This window comes from Schistocerca gregaria, chromosome 1 (genome assembly GCF_023897955.1).
Source record: "Schistocerca gregaria isolate iqSchGreg1 chromosome 1, iqSchGreg1.2, whole genome shotgun sequence".
Classification (NCBI taxonomy): Eukaryota; Metazoa; Arthropoda; class Insecta; order Orthoptera; family Acrididae; genus Schistocerca; species Schistocerca gregaria.
The window spans coordinates 536,769,450-536,791,456 of NC_064920.1; the positions used below are offsets into that span (position 1 = coordinate 536,769,450).

Sequence of the window (22,007 nt, forward strand, 5' to 3'; positions counted from 1 at the left end):
AAGTTTGGAAGGTAGGAGACGAGGTACTGGCAGAAGTAAAGCTGTGAGTACCGGGCGTTAGTCGTGCTTGGGTAGCTCAGTTGGTAGAGCACTTGCCCGCGAAAGGCAAAGGTCCCGAGTTCGAGTCTCGGTCGGGCACACAGCTTTAATCTGCCAGGAAGTTTCATAGGTTTCCAGTTGTTTATTTCTCATTTTAAAGCATTCCCAGTTCCAGTGCTATGTTTTCTTCTTCTGTGAACACATTGCCACAGACAGCATTAGGAATGCTCCATCTGCATGAGTAGACATTTCCACTAGAGCCAAAATACAGCATACAAGAAAAGTGTCTGTTTCAAAAGTAAGGTTAAATTGACAAGCTTTCTTACAAGGGAATGCTCCAATAAGACATGTGAAAACCTACCCTGAAATTTTTTACACAGGAAGAAGACAACAAAAAAATGCACTGCCAAAATTTTAGCTGCTAATAGGCACTGCAAGTACTTTGTAAAAACTGTTGAAGTTAGACATTTTTGCCGCCATAAGAACGGCTTATAACAGCGTTTTGTACAACCCTGCCCTCCTAGCGCGCGACTAAGCGAATCACTTACGCAGCACCAATTTTAATGACTTAAAGCCTGGTTTACAATGGAGGGAATGGAAGCGATCACTTGTGAATGAGCATTAGCAGACAGCTTAGTACCATTCATTTGATATGTGTGGGATCGTTTATACTAGAGAAAACGGAAGAGAACGCGAAGTAGCGAACATTGCTGTGGACTCTGTATTATTATTAGTTTTTAGTTTTTGGAGCTAATATTTAGCATGCAGGATACAACTAAACCTTGTTACAGCCAAAATGAAAAACTTTGCTATTCAGAGGGAATTATTTTACATGGCGAGAGCACTGTTCTTGATGGAGTATGCAAAATGGCTCAGGCAAGGAAGAATTTAAGAGTCTCAATTTATATGGAAGTATGACATGTGTGGAGGCCATGCAGTTTACATGGAATTGCATCACTATCACTCCTTGCCACTGGTCCAACATTTTCCTTGTATGACAGCTGCCATTTTTCCCTGTCTTCTCACTACCATTGAGAAGAAATTTACAAACAGAACCCTAATTACCGACGTCGAGCATCATCTTAAGAGGTGACACAGCTTGTGTTTCCACTATGCGTGTTAGGTCTGATGGTCATATTCTTTTTTTTTCTAAAACAAAAATGGCCTAGTGGCAAAGCATGCGAATCGAGATCTAGACAGTGTGGGATCAAATCCCATTCAGAACACAACTTTTTCTCTATGATTTTTAACCGAGTATTCACTTCTCATAGCTGTTAGAGTGGCCATGAAAGAAGAATTCTCTTTTGCTCGTGTTTGGTAGGTTGTTCGCTCATGTGATAACCTGCCATAAATATACAAACTTTTTTTGAATATCTTCATATCGACTGTCCACACATGTTATTCTGATAAAAGTGGCTAGCAGAGAAAATAAAACCACAGCAGTGTTTGATGTCACAGGTGACTTCTGTCGATGAGGACTTGTAATTTGTTGAGAGATGATGTGTTTTCCAGTACTACATTTTATTACAATTCCTGTAGGCCATTCCTTATAATAATTTTTGAATGTTGTACATTTGACTATCAGTGAAACAGTTCTTGTTTATTCCCTGTGTTCGTCACAAAAATATGATGTCTATTGAAGGACAAGAACAAACATTTTTCTTGCACCGTGCACACCGGACAAAGGAAAAATTGATGCAGTCAAGGCACTTCGCAGTAACCACTATTTTTATTTAGACAGAGCTGGGATGGAGTCAGGAATGGTCATGGACGTTCTGCATACTATGCTGCATACCAGGCAAACTTGATCAAATTCGTAAAGCATGGTGAAGAATATTGGCAAGGCACAAATGACTGGAATTTAAGAACACTGTTCCACTGATAAACCTGACATGAGAGAGTGAGTGGTATTGGAAATTATGTTGTCCGATAATTTCCTGAAAAATGCTTTCCGCTGTCGAAAAAATTGTTTATCGAGAGGTTGAATGGCACTAGTAATTTCAGGAGAAATCCACGTTGCTTCTACATATTTTTCGCTGTAATACACAAAAGCAGAGGCGTCGTTATGCCCAGACAATGAATCCAACAATAGCAATGAATTAGTTTCTGCAACTGGTAGGAATACATTCTGAACTAAATGCTGAAAATTAGTATTTCCCATTTTTCCAGATTTTTGCAATTTAAAAGTCCATTTTTAAATTTTTTGTCCTAATTGTTCTTGCGGTTCTTGAAGACAGATGTACAGCTGCGGAAACAGTAAACCATTCATTCGTATCACTGTTATTATCGTATATGAATGTGTCATTGCAGTCATTGACTGGACAGCCGAGTCCGTCTTTTTCTTCACCCCAAAATGATAAAGTGCGGTGTGCACGCAGTTCTTTCACGAAACCTGACTGATCAGCGTTATAAACAGCAAGTTTCATCTTTACGTCACATATGAATTTTTCTATAGATTGTCTATCACTGGCAGTTGCACTAAACGTTTACGTCGCGTAAATGTGGTAATTTTGCGACTTCCCGTTGTGTGCTATTCCTTGAACCTGCGTAGCCAGGTCGACGAAGCCTTGAAATCAGTAATGTTCATGTCAGGTGCAATTCATAGTCCCAGCGTCGTAGATCTCCATCGGTAACGTTGCATAGCCTCTCACGAGCAGTTCTAAATCTTTTGAACACTTTTTTATTCAGATGGTTTCGGATTTCCGTTTGGCGCATATTTCTTACTTCATGTAATACATTCTTCCATTCGTACAGTTCATGCTCCTATTTTACGAAACGAAAACGCCTTTGCATACTACGTAACTCCAAGAGTTTTTTCCATCCTTCGTTTAACCAATATTTTACGCCTTTTCTTTGTTGCTGAAAGCTGTTGCGGTACGTGTTTTTTCTAGGCTTGGAAGGTATACTTCTTCAGAACTGTTACTTGCGCAACTGACCTCACCCAAACCACAATTCACGGGATCGTAACAGTTATTTCCTATTTCATCTAACGTATCCACAAATTCAAACGAAATATCGGTAACATTGGAATGAATTTAAGGAAATCAACCAACAAGTGGCACATATGTACGTCCTCAGCGGAAGCAGATGATTTTGGCTGGAAACCATGTTCTTCATATTTCATCACTGCTAAATTGAGAACGTTAATTGGATTCTACATTACTGTGAAACTGGAAGAAAAAGAAAGGTACTATTAGCAGGCTTGCCTTACGAAAGCACAATAAATATTAATGGACTTTATCTGTATTGTCAGTACTTATCAATACTGCAAATAGCAGTGGATAATTTATAGTAGATGTTACTTGAGTGACTAATTCGAGAGTACTGTAACGTCAGAGAAACTATCAAAGAACGGTAACCTGAAACGCCCTTTACAAATTATGATCGGGTAGTGTCGTGTTTTCTATTTACAAATGTACCGCCGACCTCGGCTGTGTGTGTGTGTGTGTGTGTGTGTGTGTGTCCAGTTACTACAGGACCCTTAGGGGAGTTCATTCCTACCGCCGGGCGTGCTATGAATTTGCAGTGCGTGTTAACCTCTAAAATCTTGACAGTGCATTTCTTGCGTGTCTTCTTCCCGTGTAAAAAAAAAAAAAAAATTCAGGGTAGATTTCGACATGTCTTATTGGACCATTCCCTTGTTAGTACGTGTACAGGCTTGTTTTACATATCTGTGCCTAGATATGAGCCAACTTGTCAGGCAAGACATTATTAAGTTTTACAAAGTTTCTTTGTCTGTTTGAAGAAAGTTGATGTAATCATCGGGTTCTGAGTGTAATACTTCCTTTATAGTATTTACATGCGTAACTCTCTCATTTTAAGCTATTTCCTGAGCCACATTGTATCTTTCTTCTTCTTCTTTAAACAAAGTGCCAAAATCAATTCTAGGATTGGCTTGTCTGCATTTGTGGCCTTTCTCATTGCTCTCAAAATACACACAAATACGAATAGCGTGTGATTCGGAGTGAGGTTAAACTGACAAACGCTGTCTGAATGTGGATACATAAAAGCCTTTTTTCCTCAAAGCTGTTTGCTCATTAAAGGGGGCCTTCAGAATGGGCGAATTATTAGACTCCATGAAAATATACATACATTTGTAAGTATTTCATCATGAATAACTTGCAGCTATGTCTTTGAATCAATGTGATTCGGCTGTTTATAAATGTATTTCACGATAATTCATGTGTCTTAGTAATTTACTAACGCATGGAAGGCAAAAATATAACAAATATTTCGTTAATTGACTAGAAAATAATTAAAAACAAACATTATCTTTCCGACACCTGTGGCTGTATGCTTCCTTACCGCTCCTGCTGTCAAACTGTAACAACTTCCGCACCAATGTATGTCATTTCTGGTCGTTCCTATATGTATGGCTAGACGATTGTCAGAATGTTATATCTTCCTCGTTTGTACTTTGCGTGGCGTCAGTTACTTTGTTTATTTTGAATCTGTTTGTCATCTGAAAGAAAATAATAATAAAAATGTTTATTTATTTAAGCAAAAAGGTCATTCCCCTGCTGCAATCTTTTAATATCTCACCCATGATTTCGTACCTTTGTAAATGTTATTTTTAGTCAAATATTACGTATTTCCACAACGTATTACCTTTTATTGTTCTCATATTTTACGCGTATGATTAACTTCAGATCTAATATCTTTCAGATTGCGATTCCCAACAATACTAAATTAAAATGTCTGGCTTGGAATAAAGAGCAAGGCTACATCGCTTGTGGGGGAGAAGATGGTTTGCTGAAAGTTTTAAAGCTGGAATCAGGTACTTACGCCTCTTTCTGCTTTGAGATGCCGCTTGTTCCGTTTGATTAACTAAGTAATCATTTCTTTAAGTTGTTATAAGCGTTTTTGACGTCGTCCTGTTATAGCGCTTCTCGCGACGTAGCCGTTTTTGGTGTGACATAGGTAACTAAAGCTGCCCGCAACCCGAGGGTAGTTTTGAACGTTACACTATGAGTATGACATTTCGTAATGATGTTGTGGGGGTATGTGGTGTTTTTTTTTCACACCTAATAATTCGTCCCTTGAGTGGAAGTAGTTGTCTTTCAGAAATTCCTTTCATTTGTTTTTAAATGTTAGTTGGCTGTCAGACTTTTAATGTTAGTTGAAAAATAACGAAAGATATCTGTTGAACAAAATAAATTGCGTGGATGTCGTCAAATGTTTGTACAATATTTCTTATTAAAATAAGCATACCCCGTACAATAGTTTACTTACTTATACTTTTCTAATCATGTCATAAAAAAATTTTACACAGTGCAATGTATGTCAACAAGAAGTTAAAATGAAGTTATTTTAAATATTCATTTACAGTGTAGTGGCTGTTATTAAGTAAATATTTTTTTAGGATTTGGCTAAAAGTGTGGGGATCATTTGCATCTTTTGTTTATTGTGGCTGTCTATTGTAAAATTATATTCCATAGTATAGTACACTATTTTGAGTTTTTGACTTGTTTCTTCTGTTTAGATGTGAGCACTGTCTGGATTTGGTTCCATGGTCATGTATTGTGCTATTTGTGGTGTATATATTAATATTTTTTCTTATATGCATGATGTTTTGGTAGATGTACTGACATGGAACTGTCACAGTTTTAAGCTTTTTGAATAAATCTTTACAGGGTATGGTTACAGCTCTTTGTTACTGTCATGCAGCTCTTCTCTGTATCTTGAAAATAGTTTATACATTCACAGCATTTATTCCATAACTGAGGATTGACTACAAAGTATTTTGAGGAATGAAATGCTCCAAATAGGTGCAAGAATTTGCAGGGCATAACATGCTGAGGATAGCTTCTTTGGCAAATTCTCACATGTTCTGTCCATTTCAACTGACAGACTACATTCATCCCCAAGAATGTGGTATAAGTTACACAATGTAGTACATCATTAGTATCATTGGTTTTTTTATTTAGTCCGTTTGTCTTTTTCACATTTAAAGTTACTTTATTTCTTAATGGCCAGTTGTGGATGCCTCTGAGTGTTTCATTGGATTTTTCTGCTAAATGTGTTGAATTTTTGTCTGTAATCCTCCCGGTACTGTCATCATCAAGTAATATTTTTCTCCATACCTGATATTCTGTGGGAAATCAGTTATATATATATATATATATATATATAAGAGAATTTGGCCCAATACATTTCTCTGGGGAACACCTGTATTAATATATTTTGGATGTGATAAGTGTTTTACTACTAGTCTTTTAGGAATATGTGGGATTTGAACGGTTTTCACCCGTCTCTCCAAATATGACTTAAACCAAATCAGTGCCATACCCCTTATTCCTAACATTTATAATTTGTGAAGCAAAATTCTGTGGGTCAGCTGTGTCAAATGCCTTTGATAGATCCAAAAAATGCATGTTGCATTCTTGCCTTCATCTAGTGCTTCTAGTACAATTTTAGTACGGTCAACAGAGGCATCTGATCCCACCTGTCGGCTTTGACCTGTGACGTAAGGGTGTTGTGGTGTGTAATGCCATGATGGCGCAGAGCTTAGTTTATCAGTTGGTTGTGTTTGTAGATGTCGCTTGTAACGGTTGGTGGTGTCCTTTTTTGGTGAGTTTTTGGTCTGAGTGTTATGTGGTGTATTGGGTTCATTTGAGCATTATTGGTTGCAGTGTGAATTAATTTGTATTGCCTGTGACTGAAGAACAGAAATTGCTTTCAGTGAGTTACCAATTAATTTTTTTTTGTGTGATTGCTTTGTCGATTGGTGTTATTGGTTTGCTGTTTGTCATGTGGTAAGGCATTACATTTATTTTGTGGATATGACAGTGAAATTTAACAGTTTGTGGTCGCATGCTAAGAGGGGTGAGGACATGATGTACCTCACAACATTTTTGCAGATATTTGTACTGCTGGCCGAAATAGTCAAGTGCAGTGTCTGTAAAGAGAATATGTGGTTGGTGAGAATTCTGGCGTCTTGGACCAGGGACTGTCACATGTGGCGGTGCCGAAGGGATGAAAGGATAACCCTAGGTACTGCATTAGATGCAGTACCTTGTTAAAGAAGTCTAGGTTGGCCATGAGAGAGGTTGTTTCAATTACTTATTATTTTTATTATAGATCTTCCATCAGTTTTTGTTCATACGAGACTGGTGTGAGTGAGAGGATGGTTTTAGATTGGTTTTAATTTTGTAAAGAAGTGTGTTCAGAATATGTGAAGTATAGGGGTAAGTTGGGTGGGCCGGGGATGGTGGTCAACATAGATGAGTTGCTGTTTGGGAAGAGAGAATATGGGAGGGGTACGTCTGCAGTTGGTTTATGGGTGTGGAGGGCCGTTTTTTCGGGGTTTGGATATGCAGATTGTGTTTCAGGATTTTAAAGGGGCATACGAAGAGGGAATTGGTGGTGTTAATTGAAGAGTATATAGAGGATGGGAGTATGGTAGTATCAGATGGTTTTTCATCTGATAGGAGGTTGAGGAAGAGTTCAAGAATCACAAAAGGGGTGTGTGTACTAATACAATAGAGGGGTTTTGGGAGGCAGTTAAATCAATCATGGGATGGGGGGTTGTTTATGATTATGTTGTGGAGGATCTGTTTTGATGCAGTTGTTTTTGTTTATTTCTGATTTTTATTAGTTGGCGGATTTTTTTTTTTTTTTTTTTTTTTTTTTTTTTTTTTTTTTTTTTTTGGGGGGGGGGGGATTTGGTTTGGTAGGCTGTGGTTGGGTTTGGAGGTTTTTTTCTGTTGTGTATGTGTGTGTGTGTGTGTGTGTCTTTGTTTCTCTGTTGGGGGGGGGGGGCGGTGTTTGGCTTTGTTTAATTGGGGTGGCTGTCTTAGTGTGTAGCACTGGAATTTTTTCATGGCAAGTTGTCATTTTTTTGGGTCTATTATTTGCGAGTTGTGATCTTTCGTGGTGTTTTTCATGTGTTGTTGGTTCGGTGCTATTTATTGCAGGTGTAGGTGTTTGATATTTTGGTATCATCACTTGTGGTGATGGTAACTAAAGAGAAGTATTGAATTCCAATTTTTTAGTTGTAGGTTCATTTTGGTATCGTGAGCTGTTGTTGACCTATATAGGTCAAGGGAAGTGTCTGATTCCAATGTGTTGTTGTTTGTGTGTTTTGGTATCATCAGTCGTAGTTGACCTATCTGGGTCAATTGTGATTCAGCTATGTAGGTGAAGGGAAGTGACCGATTCCTGTGGATATTGTGAGTGTAACGGAATGTGGGAATTTCATGTTGTTTTTATGTCATTGTGTCGTGTGGTTTGGGGCTGTGGTGTGTGTCTTTGTGTTTATATTTAGCTTGTCCCCACCCAAAAACCCCCAATTTCCTCTGCTGATCCCATTGATTTGATTATATTTTTGGAGGGAGATGTGTTTGTTGTCTTTATATGTATTTTCGTGCTTATTGTTGTGTTTGTGTAATGACATCATAGGCACCATATTGGAGACGTTGAGAATTGTCGCTTTTGCCATATTGGTGATGTCATGGGTCAAAGCAGACAGGTGGAATTGGACGCTCCTGGAATCCCCTTTTGTAACTAGCTGATTGTGTACTTTTTGTGGGTCTGAAACCAAATTGTTAACTGCATAGAGGGTTGTATTTGCTTAAGGTCTTTGTTAGTCTGTTTTTCATTATGGTTTCTATTGTTTTGGAAATACAAGATGATAAAGAAATTGGTCTGTGGTTGTCTACATTTTCTGGATCACCGTTTTTTAGTATTGGTATGACTTTTGCTTGTTTCAGGTATTCAGGAAAGCAGCCAATCTGAAAGATTTATTAATTATTGTTGTTAAGGGTTTTTTATGTTGTTTACTTGTTTCTTAAGGACACTGACTGGGATCTCATCTTACCCTGTGCACTTTTTATTGTCTAATTTGTGTGTTACCAGTGCCACCTCTTTCTCTGTTGTTGAAAAGAGCACCATTGATTGTGGTGGCTGGTCCTGGTAGTAGTGTTGTAATTTTTGGACTGAAGTGGGTTGTTAATAACAAATTTCACGAGTGAATATATGTATTGTGAAGATACTGTGAATATCCTTAAATAAATGTCTTCAAGGTGATCTTTTGTGGACTCCAGCAATTATTCTGGTTACATGCTTTTGTGCAATGAATACTTTTTCTCTTAATGATGAATTGAAAGCAGTGAATGAAAATAGGCATAGTAGGCTAATTTACTGAAATGTTTATCACTAAATTAGCCTACTATGCCTGTTTTCAGTCACAGCTTTCATATGGCATCATATTTTTGAGTAATTTACTATGCATGGTACAATCCCTGACGTACCCACCAGCTGTATAAAGAAGTAGAGCCTACAGTTAAACGTGGATCCCGAGCCACCATGAACTTTCCATTTTTCACATGCACAAATAATTGCCACATGTGAAATAAATGATAAGTCTCAGCAAAAATCTTGGTTACTTTGAGGACTGAACATTTAATTATCATAATTGCGGTTTTATTTTTAGCTATTTAGCCACATGTAAAACAAACATGCAATATATACTGTGAATATAAATAATGTGTGGAAAAAAGATAAACAGTTAAATTTTACACCAACACTTGTAACAGTGAACAATACATGATCAGGATTGTATGAGCACAAATTGTGACCTCAGAATCAACACATTTCTTAGTAATTAGATTTTAATCAGTAACCTAGAAATTCGTTTTAAGTGTAAGTCAACTGTTTTGTCACTCATTGCCAGATGATGGGACTGGCATTCGTCAAAACCTTGTTCCCCTTGTTGAGCTCATCTGGCTTTAAAAACTTTATTTTACTGGGAAAGTCAGTCAGAGCATATAAACAATTCCCCAACTTGCATACTTCCCACATCCTTATTGACATAAGAAGCAAAAAAATAAACTGTCATTTATAGAAGATAACAACCATTAGGATATAAAGTATTGTGTTCAAATTAATGATCTCCTGATGATTCATCAATTTTTATGGAGACACCAGTCTCTCTTAAAACGTAATGTAAAAATAAAAAAATCAAACGCGTAATGTTTCTCATGTATGTATATAAGGCAAAACCTAATTCCCCAGACTAATTTAGGACAGGAAATTTCATAGAAATAGTTATTTTTTCCAATGTGATCCTGACCAAATATTTAAATATTTATTTCAAAGCCAGTAATCACTCTTTACCCTAATTGTGACAAGAAACTGTTCACAGAGTGGTTTAGGATGGAATCTAGTGGAAATATAAATAATATTCAGGTGACGGATTAATCTGCTTCAGAATCAGTTACAAGAGATACACTGAACTGTAGCAACTTTGAATAATTTTAGTCTCTATGTTTTTTCTCCTCACATGTACAAACATGAGCAATAGCAATGGATTACTATCAACGAAGTAAACAAGTTGCCACAGAATTGAGGTGCAATAACAAATACTAGATAGAAACACTTTGACAAGTGTATGACTCTTCTCAGTTAGAAAATGGAACCCCAAAGAGTTGCATTATATGATAACCACACTGATGTAAATAATTTGAGAAACTTCGTGCAACTCAAACTATTTGATGATGGCAGTAGTAGTTTCAGAACCATGGTTGTTCACATTAGGGAAAATCCGCAGGTCAACCCCGAAAATTCATACTAGATGTAGAGTGCCTTCAGTTCAGTTTTACACTTAGTCCATGGAAGTCTAATCATACCAGCTAAGCACCATTTCTGATTTGCCTTTTGTGTGATGTGTGTTGCAGTGACATTTGTGTTTCAAACTGAACAGGATTCTTCTGCTATTAGACCTTCATGTTTTCAGCAAACAACAATGGGTAGAGTTTTGTACTCCAAAGTTGTACATACACGAATGCTTATAAAATCAGATGCTTCTTTTGCAAATAAAAACTCTGTCACCAGATGTGCAAGTTAAAATTAACCTATCGTTTCACGTGGGAGACATACTGTTGTGAAAGAAGATGATTTTTTTCAAAACACTCTATACATCTTTGGAAATGCCAGAGAAGTTGGGAGAGCAACGATCATTTGACAGTAATAACTAGACTCAGAAATGATGTATACATCCAGACTGTGTATATCTGTTTATATCCAGACTGAAGAGAAGAATAAAAATTTGTACCAAGGCCAGGATTTGAATCGGGGTATCCAGCTCACTAGGCAGATACACTAACCACTATGCCATCCTGCATGGTGTCTTGCACAACTGCATTGGCTACCCTAGCAAGCCTCCCTCTTCAGTCCAAATTTTCTTCATGCCGCTGCCCACTTGGTATTCCCCTTTAACTCGAAAAGCATTGCAATAGGTATCCAGTTGTGTTGGAGTAGCACACCAGCAGTGAACAAGAAGGGCTCTCCTGCCTGAAACCCAGGTGTAGGTCCTTTAATTAATTGAAATTATGTGGTTACAGAGACTTTTTCAAGTCTCAAACATCTGTGATGTGTTTACACAGACTGAAGCAACGAGTGAAAATTAGTATCAAAGCTGTTACTGGAACCCAGATTTCCTGCTTGCTGGGCATTCTAGGATAGTTGTGCAAAGCCACTGTTCCAGGAGGACATAGTGCTTAGCACATCTGCCTAGCGAGCAGTAGATCTGGCTTTGAATCCTGGCCTTGGTATAAATTTTCATTCGTTATTTCAATCTATGTACATACATCATAGATGTTTGAGACTTTAAAAGGTTTCTGGCACTTTATAGTTTCACTTGAGTAGTCTCAGAAAACTGCAGCAAAATCCAAAGTCCCCAATAATTATTAGAATTACATTACGTCGCAAAATATATTCCACAATACCCATAAATTTACAATATAATTACTTGCAACACAGTGCTACTCTTGTTTTAAATGAATATGTATACACAAGAATGATCTCATTGGTGAGAGAGCTAAAGGGGAAGACTTTTCCAATCACAGAATTTACCTCATACGCAAGTGAAACGTTTTGGCAATGCTTTGGGGTAACTCTCCATATTAATCTGACATTCTGCTCTCCCTACCTCACAGACAATGTTCAGTGTGGAACTGATGATCTCCTTATAAGAGATGAAGTTTTTGTCTGGGCCAGTCTAGTAGGCAGAGCTGTCCTTACAAAGAAGCCACCAAAATGGATGTGTTCAGCAGGGCTAACTGTACACCTACTGCAACTCACTATGTATTTTTTCCAGATCTGGAGCTTTGGTACAATTTCAGTTTGAGCCTTTTCACTTTCTTCATCTGAGTAGGAGATGTGTAAACTTCAGATTATTGGAATGAGGCTGACCGCCTAGTCTGTTGTCTTTGTCACATTCTTTTCTACTACAGTGTATTTTCAACTCATTTAGGTATAACCTACAAATTCCTACATAGACCAGAATAGGAATCTTTTGGAGTGGAGAAAATTTTTCTCTGTGAACATAAAGACTGGGAAGTTGCACATGTCACACCAACACACAAAAAAGGAAGTAAAAGTAAGCTGCTGAATTACAAAGTGATATCACTGTTGTCGATTTGCCATAAGGTTTTGGAATGAATACTGTGTTCAAACATTATGAATAACCTCAACAAAAATGATCCATTGGCACACCATCAGCATGGATTCAGAAAATATTGTTCTTGTGAATCACAGCTAGCTCTTTATTCATGTGACATAAAAGTGCTACTGACAGGGGATTTCAAATAATTTTCACATTTATAGATTTCCAGAAAGCTTTTGATACCATTCTTCACAAGCTGTGTCTAATCAGATTGCTTGACTGTGAACTATCGTCTCAGTTGTGTGACTGTCAGAAAGGTCATAATTCGTGGGAATTGATGGAAAGTCATTGAATAAAACAGAAATGATATCTGGCATTCTCCAAGAAAGTATTACGGACCCTCCAATGTTCCTAATTTATATAAACAATTTAGGAGAAAGTCTGAGCAGCCCTCTTAGATTCTTTTAAGAAGGTGGTGTCATTTATCATATAGTAAAGTCATCAGAAGATCAAAACCAATTGGAAAATGATTTAGACAAGATATATGTATGATGTGAAAAATGGCAGTTGATTCTAACAATAAACAATGTGTGATCATCAATATAAGTACTAAACGCAATCTACTAAATTTCATTTACACAATAATTCACACAAATCTAAAGGCTTTTAATTCAACTAAAACCTAGAGAATACAAGTATGAATAACTTAAATAGGAATGACTACATAGTAAATGTTGTGGGGAAGCCGAAGACTGTGTTTTACTGCTAGAACACTTAGAAAATGCAACAGGTGTATTAAAGAGAATGCTCACAATGCTTGTCCATCCTCTTTTTAGAGTACTGCCATGTGATATGAGATCTGTACCAGGTAGGATTGATGAAGGGCATTGAGAAAGTTCAAAGAAGGGCAGCTTGCTTTGCATTATTGGAAAATAGGGGAGAGTGTGTTAGGGAGATGATATGTGACCTGGGCGGCAATTTGATTTTTTGATGAGGCAAGATTTTTCACAAAATTTCAATCACAAACTTCCTTCTCTGAATGCAAAAATATTTTGTTGACACACATACGGAGGACTGACTGATCATCATCGTAAAATAAGAATTATTGGAGCTCGCACAGAAAAATTCAACTGTTTGTTTTTACTCTGTGCTGTTCAAGAATAGAATGGTAGAGAAATAGTTTGAAGGTGGTTTGATGAACCCAGTACTATGAATGTAAGTGTGAACTGCAGAGTAGACATGCATTTGTAGAGATAGATGAAATGTTCTGAGTGATATGGAAAGGCTTCTTGCCGTTGATGGTCACTTAATTTAAATTGACAACCACACAGTTTGGTTAAGTGTAGAGATAAGTAGAATGTGACCAAGAAGCAGAAGAGCAAATTAATGATTATTAATTGTGAAATGTATGGTTTTAGTGAAGAAGAAAAATATTGTACATATTGCTTCTGTGAACAGTGTGATTCAGTGTTTTGATACATAAACCCTGGATTGGTATTAGATGATAATAGCACCTCTCAAGAAAACCCTCTTGCTTATTTCATCATAATACAATGCAAACTCATCACTATACTGTACAAACACCCATTTTAGTCCCCTATGCTTCAGATACAGCTCTCATGCTTCGGTAAGGGACAGCAGCATCCTTAATTTACGCAAAATAAAATTAAGCAGCTTAATTAATGATACTGTTTTTATACGAGGAAATTTAACATAACCTGTGAATTTTTGAAGCATCTTCTGTGGTTGTTTTGGAATTGGATACATATGTCTGTACATTTTTTATTGTATTTGTGTTTTCTTTATAAAGTCCGCCTGCAATTTACTTATGGTGTTTCTTTACATATTCTGCTTCCTCTCTCCTTGCTAGCAGCGGTTGACATCGAAAGGCTTCATTTCCAATTTGCATTTGGCAGCTTTTGCCATTCTGTGGTATTTCCTGGACTGTATTATTCGTGCTTCACTTTCTTAAACTGTTTCTCATTCCACACCACCACATTGTTTATCTATTCATTTGTTTTTGTTCACATTGTGAGTGCTATAGGAGACAGAATCTGGGAGGGGAGCCTGTGGTTATATGTGTACGTTTAATGTTATATTAAGTGGTCAATCAGTTTGAACAGTGTGTGGTTTGCCAAGCTGGTCTGATCATTTGTGAGTTGTTTCTTTTCTGTTATGGTTTTTTGGACGTGGCAGTTTTCTTTTAAGGTGAGGATGTGCTTTTTGTTGTTGTTTATCCTTATGATTTCCATGTCTGTGTCTCTGGCTGTAATGTTATATTGGGGTTGGTATAAGTGTTTTGCAAAAGTTGAATGATTTGTCCTATACTTTCATGCTCTACATGTTTTTTGTATCTGGTGTCAAATGTCCTCCTGGTTTGACCTATGTCCCTTCCAACACAATTACTTGGTACATTCCTGATTTCTGATAAAGATCAGTTTTTCCTATTGTTTTTGGAAAGTATTTCTGAATTGAGTTGTTGGTTTGGTGAGAGAGCTAAAGGCACAAGATGTCATTCATATACCTAATCTAGTGCTGGATGTTGTACCTATTTGGCACAATTTTGTTAAATATAATCTGTTCTATATGGTTCATAAATATGTTTGCTATGGTTCCGTACACTGGGGATCCCATTGGCAATTCTTCACTTTGTAAATATAATTCATTATTGAACTGAAAATAGTTATGGTCTGTTATTAGGTCTAGGAGCCTGACTGTTTCTTTGATTATTCATGTGGAAGTGTACTGTGTGTGCCGGTTGGGATGGCCAAGTGATTCTAGGTGCTGCAGTCTGGAACCGCGCGACCGCTACGGTCGCAGGTTCGAATCCTGCCTCAGGCATGCATGTTTGTGGCGTCCTTAGGTTAGTTAGGTTTAAGTAGTTCTAAGTTCTAGGGGACTGATGACCTCAGAAGTTAAGTCCCATAGTGCTCAGAACCATTTGAGCCATTTGTACTGTGTGTTTTAAGATTTTGTTCTATAATGTTTATTGTTTCAGTTATTGGTATACTGAAATACATATTCTCTACATCAATTGACAGGAGGGTGGCTGTATCTGGAACTTGTGTGTCTTTTATGCACTGAATCAATTGTGTGGTGTTTCTGATAGTCGTGTCCTCTTTGTAATTTGTAGTTTTCCGATAAGATTTTCAACACATATCTTGCAAGTGGGAGAGATTTTTCTTGTGCAGCTTTGGTTGGCATCGGAGGGAATGTACACTGGGATATGTTTGTAGCAGGTTCCTTGATTCGTTGTTTTGTAGTGTGTGTTCAATGTCTTTCAGAGTGTTTCTCAACTTCATTTCAAATTTGTTAGTTGGATCTGATTTTAGTTTTATAATTTTATTTTTGTGATGAACTCTTGTGTCTTACTGATACACTGCTCTTTATCCATGAGCAGGGCAGGTAAAGGAAACACAGTGGTTCTCCTCCCATATTCTGTCGTATATTGCCGTACTGGCCCATCCCTACCGCCCTTGCTGCAAAAATAAGTCAGTCTACCCCCACTCGTCTCATGTCTCTACCTGCATCCAAGTCAATTTTACAAATTTTAGTAAAAAAACACACACAAATAATACAATAGTTTCACAGGTTGGCAACACTCACAACTTGAATGAAAGGAAGTGAACAGACATAAACACTGTGGCAGTGGGGAATGAGCAACGGTTTAAGAAAGTGAAGTGAAAATAATGTAGTGCAAGAAATACTGCAGAATGCAAAAACTGCCAAGTGCAAATGTGAATTAAGCCTTTAGACAACAACCACTGCTAGCAAGGAGGGAAGGAGCAGAATATGTAAAGAAACACCATAAGTAACTTTCAGACAAACTTTATAAAGAAAATGCTGTTTTTAACCTAAAACAATCAAGAATGTACAAACGTATGTATCTAATTTGCAGAATAACCATGGGAGATGCATTATAAATAAAAGCGAAATGCATCTGGTGTAATTATTTTTAACTAAATTGCTCTCTCTCAAGATCGATAAGCTATAGTAGCAGATTTTAACAGCTGCTGCGGAAGATGGCCATGCAAACAAACATGTTATTTTAACTTTTTAGAGTATATTGTTGCATTGATGCTAGATAACTACTCATCCAGTAGTGGTGGCCCTTGTCAGCAGACATCCATTAAGAAAAAGATTATACCTTGTTTCTTTAGAATATGTACTAAGCGCACATTAAGCATTTTAATTAGAGGAGGTTGACATGTCACATGTCAAGGATTTCATGTTATAAGTGAACAGCCATAACATCCAGAACTATTTCCTCATATGAGAAGTCACTACCCCACAATTTTTTTTTCTATTCAGCGCACATCGTGTGGCAGGAAAATTAGCATTTGCCTAAGAACACCACTGTTGCTCACTCAAATAATGGAAAATAGTTTACCTGAAATGATGGATCCTAGTTCACATTGGTACATGCAGGTTACAGGCAAGAATTACGTTGAAAACAATGTGAGGCTATGTAACTGGCTTGTCAACAGGACATCATGCAGGCAGATGATGGAACTATTCTCTTAATGGGTGATATTTACGTAAGATGATAAGAGCCCCTTATAAAGTTGCCATTGTCTCTCATTGATGAATGATGCAGGAACCTACTGTCCAGTCAAGTGGATCTATTTGTTTGCCTTTAGGATGCAACTTCTGACATGTCTGTACAACAACCCCTACCTCCCAAATTATTTCACAGTGGTTTAAGGAGCACTCCACAGGCATAATGGAAGCATGTGTTTGTATGACCTCCTTGGTCACCTAATCTCAACGCTATTGAGCATGTCTGGAACACCATCAAACAAGATAGCTCATTTTGGACCTAGCTATGTGCTATGTTCATGAACTGTGAGCGGTAATTGAATGATCATGCTTGCCAGCAGGTTTGATGTCTGTTGGGATCCATGCTTTAATGTGTTACAGCCATCAGCAGAGTAAAACATGTGCTACACACTACTAGTTAGGTTTTGTAATTCTGTTGCTCATGGTGTCTGTCCATCTTGAAGTGTTTCCAATGTAATGAGTATTCCACGATATTTTGGAATTATGCGGACTATGTGTCTTAATATTCCAGCTTACAACCAGGCAGCTACCTTTAGGTGAATTTTATAGCTGGAGACTTACTGGCCCAGGTCACTAAGTTTATATCAAAAATTGAATGGTGCTGCAAGGGCATAGAGCTTGGCTTCATGACTGCAAATTGTACTGTATTTGTGCTGCACTGTCAAATTGTGCTGTATCAGAGGTGTGCAGCTGGGTGCATAATGGTGTTATTGTGCGCATTGATAGTATTAATTGTTCCTGAGCATGGAACTAGGAATAGAATTTTGTCTTCAAGGGGGAAAAAAAAACTATGCCCCATGCCTCATGATTTGAAAGCCACTATGCATATTAGTGTCTTCCATCAAACGCATTTCCACAGATTCCTAAAAGGATTACATTGTAGCTAAGATTTTCATGACACAATAAACCATGGAATATCCAGTGAAGGTACAGTGTTCAGTTGCAACTCTGCCAAAATAGCAATACAAAAAGGCGGCATCATCTGGCTGTAATAGTGAAATCTTATGGAATGTCTAGTTTTTGTTTGTTAGCAGAATCGTACAAATTAAGAGTTTCACTACAGTGTAAATAATTCTGGAACTTTTTGTAACAGTGCCATAACACACTGCCCAACACTGCTTCAGCATGTTCTTTTTATTAAGTTCTGTAGCAGTCACCTAAAAAAAATATTACATAAAAATAAATGTTTCAGTCATTACATATGTGCCCTCACTGTAAGAAAAGTGCCCTATAAATTTTAGTATTATACATCAGTGGTCAGAGTCACAACTGAATTATAGAACCTAACAAGTAGTGTGTAGCACATGTTTTAACCCTGATAATGGCTGAAAACTTTATGGCGTGGAACCTAACAGACACTGAACCTACTGGCAAGCACGATCATGATCATTCAGGTGCTGCTCATTGTTCATAAAGATAACATCTTGTTTGTTGATGGTGTTCCAGACATGCTTAATGTTCAAGTGTTTCTTCCTACAACCGTGAAATCATCAACAATGCACCTCTTATTTATACAATATTTTCTTTTTAATGTATGTCTGGTTGGAACTTAACAGAAGGGAAATACAGTACTAATGTAATTTACCACCATGTGATTTATTTTATTTTATTTGTATTTTCTGCATCTACACCTACACTCTGCACACCACCATGAGGTGCCTGGCGGAGGGTACGTCCTATTGTACCAGTTATAAGAGTTTGTTCCTGTTCCATTCACTTATGTAGCACTGGAAGAATGAATGTCTGAATGCTTCTGTGTGTTAATCTTTTCCTAATCTTATTCTCATGATTCATACATGAGGGGATTGTAGTATATTCCTAGAGTAATCATTTGAAGCTGGTTTTTGAAACTTTGTTAATAGAATTTCTCAGGATAGTGTCTGTCTATCTTCAAGAGTTTTCTAGTTCCGTTCCTTCAGTATCTCTGTAACACTCTCCCACGGATTAAACAGGCCTGTGAACATTTGTGCTACCTTCCTATGTATATGTTCAATATTCCCTGTTAATCCTATTTGGTACAGATCCCACAAACTAGAGTAATATTTTAGAACAAGTGATTTGTTAGCAATCTCCTTTGTAGACTGATTGCACATCCACTGTATTCTATCTATAAATTAAAGTCTACCACCTGCTTTACCCACAAATGAACCTATGTGATCATCCCATTTCATATCCCTACAACATTTTACACCTAGGTATTTGTCTGTGTTGGCCAATTCCAACAGTGACTCATTGATATTGTAGACATAGGATACTATGTTTTTTTCTTTTTGTGAAGTGCAAAAATTTACATTTCTGAACTTTTAGAGTAAGTTGCCAATCTCTGAACCATGCTGAAAATTTATCAAGATCTGACAGAATATTTATGAAGCTTCTTTCAGGTAGTACTTCATTATAGATAACTGCATCATCTGCAAAAATCCTTATTTTACTATTAATATTTTCTGTTAATATACAGTATGAACATTAAGGGGCCCAACACACTTCCCCGGCAGAACATCTCCAGCCAAGATAACATGCTGTGTCGTCCCTATCAAAAAGTCCTCACTCCAGTCACAAATTTCACTTGATACTCCCTTATGATCGTACTTTTGACAATAAGCATAGGTGTAGTACTGAGACAAATGCTTTTTGGAAATCAAGAAATGCTGAATCTATGTGGTTGCCTTTATATGAAACTTTCAGTATGTCATGTGAGAACAGTGTGAGTTGTGTATCGCATGATGGATGTTTTCGAAATCCATGCTGGTTGGCATTGAGAAGGTTATTTTGTTGAAGATACGTCATTATGTTTGAGCTCAGAATATGTTCTAAGATTCTATGACAAATTGATGTCAAGGGTATTTGACAGTAGTTTTGTGAATCTCTTCTACCACCCTTGTTGTAGACAGGTGTGACCTCTGTCTTTTTCCAAGAACTGGACATGGATTTTTGTTCGAGAGATCTGTGATGGATTGTAGTTAGAAGAAGAGCTAACTCAGCTGCAAATTCAGTATAGAATTTGACAGTGATTCCTTCGGGCCTTGGAGCTTTGTTCAATTTTAACAATTTCTGCCATTTCTCTACACTGCTGACGCTAATACTTATTTCATTCATCTTTTCAGTGGTATGAGGTTTAAATTGGGGCAATACTCCTGTGTTTTCCTTTGTAAAGGAACATTTGAAAACAGAGTTAAGCATTTCAGCCTTTGCCATGCTACCATCAATTTCAGCTCCTTTCTCATTCACTAGAGACAGCGTTTACATATGACCAGTATTTCTTTGGGTTCTGTGAAAGGTCAGTTGACAATATTCTGCTACAGTAGTCATTGAAGCCTTCTCGCATTGCTCTCTTGATAGCCAATCGTGTTTCATTCAGCATCTCTCTATCTATAGCCTTACGCTTTTTTTTAAAAACAATTTATGCATCTGTTATGCAGTAATCTGTGTTTCTTTAGAAGTTTCTTTACAGTGACTGTTTATGATCAAGGTTCCCTACCATTATGAACTGTTCTAATGAGTATGTATCTATCTGGTGCACGGTCAACTATTCTTTTAAATATAAGAGCCATAGTTCCGCTACATGCTCCTGCCCTGTGCTGAAAATTTTAAGTTCCTCATTGAGATATGACACAACCAATTTTTTATCTAGTTTACTGAACATATATATGTGTGCTGGTTTTAGTTATCCCTTGTACTTTGGTAATCATTGTTGCCACAACCGTGTCATGGTTACTGATACCAGTTTCGATGTGGACACCCTCAAAGAGATCAGGTCTGTTTGTTGCCATTACATCCAATGCGTTTCCATTGTGAGTGGGGATCCTAACTGTCTGTTCTAGGTAGTTTTCAGAGAGGGTATTTAGTAAAGTTTCACAGAATGTCTTATCACACCCACCACTAACAAAACTGCAATTTTCCCAATTAATTGTCGGATAAGGCTCCATCAGTGACTTATTTTGTACACATTCATATCTAAATTTTTTGTGTGGGATAACTTTCATATGACTATAATATTCTTTGGGAAATTATTATGATTGTAATGCTTTAAAAATTTTAAAAATACGATTTTTGTATGTTTAAGAATATGTCAGAGCTAGTTGCTACCAAGTCCCCCATTCCTATGTACACTTGCACAAATAATTATTTCAATGCGTTACTTTCTATTGTACAGTCAGATGTGCATGAAGATTTATACCAAAAATGTAATGTATTTCTCTGAATTTAATGCATTCAACTAATCTAGTATAGTGTGCAGTACAACACTAGCAAATGTGTTAAATATTATTACAAAATTGAAAAATAATGTTGCCCTGTCAATGTAAAGATAATATTCAACACATTCACAGGTTTTTGCTTGTGCTATCTCAACAATACCAAAAGGTTGTGATAGTGATTATCGTGTTCCACTCACATCACTCAGTAAACAGAAGAGAGAACTGTTCATTTACTACTATTTTATAGGTTTCTTTTATAAGTTCCGGTTGACTTTATCATTGTTATAAGTTCTACCGACTGTTATTGTTCCTACAATACAATTTGTAGTCTTATTTTATCTATATTGTAATATTTTTTCTTTGTTGCTTTTCTTACAGTCTGGGAAACAGTTTACCCTAACACTTATCAAGATCATGATGAAGATTGACCAGTCATTAAAGATGATATATCTTACAATATAACGATTGTGCTTGGGTATTTGAATTTGACACATTAATTTTGTAATTTATATCACACAAAAATAAAAGTATGAAGCAGTAATGTAGCATCTGAGATTTGACATGTGCTTTTGGCTTTATAAAACCAATTTTTGTTCTTGATTGTGTTCATGGTACCTTATTTACTGCAGCAAGAGCTACTTGACTAGTAATTATTTTAGAAAGAGAATCATGGACACTTTCATGATTACAAAATGACAATATCCAAATAATAATTTTTCAATGAGCATATTTTTTGCTCATGATACAGCTCGGTGTGTCACATTTCAAGCATCATTCGATCAAACTGAATTAAATAACTATGAACTGCTGTATTAATTTGTAAACAG

General features: G+C 36.9%; 1 protein-coding gene across 2 annotated transcripts in view; it reads left to right on the forward strand.

The window, feature by feature from the left end:
* Positions 1-4,357: 4,357 nt before the first annotated feature.
* LOC126355420 (WD repeat-containing protein 35) overlaps positions 4,358-22,007 on the forward strand; it is a 189,599-nt gene continuing 171,949 nt past the window's right edge. The window contains exons 1-2 of one of the 2 annotated variants that reach the window (XM_050005727.1): positions 4,358-4,547; positions 4,705-4,816. In XM_050005727.1, coding sequence (XP_049861684.1) covers positions 4,524-4,547; positions 4,705-4,816 — 136 coding nt within the window. In that variant the 5' untranslated portion in view covers positions 4,358-4,523. Of the gene's footprint in view, positions 4,600-4,704; positions 4,817-22,007 lie in introns of both variants that reach the window. The other variant, XM_050005736.1, reaches the window with a different exon arrangement.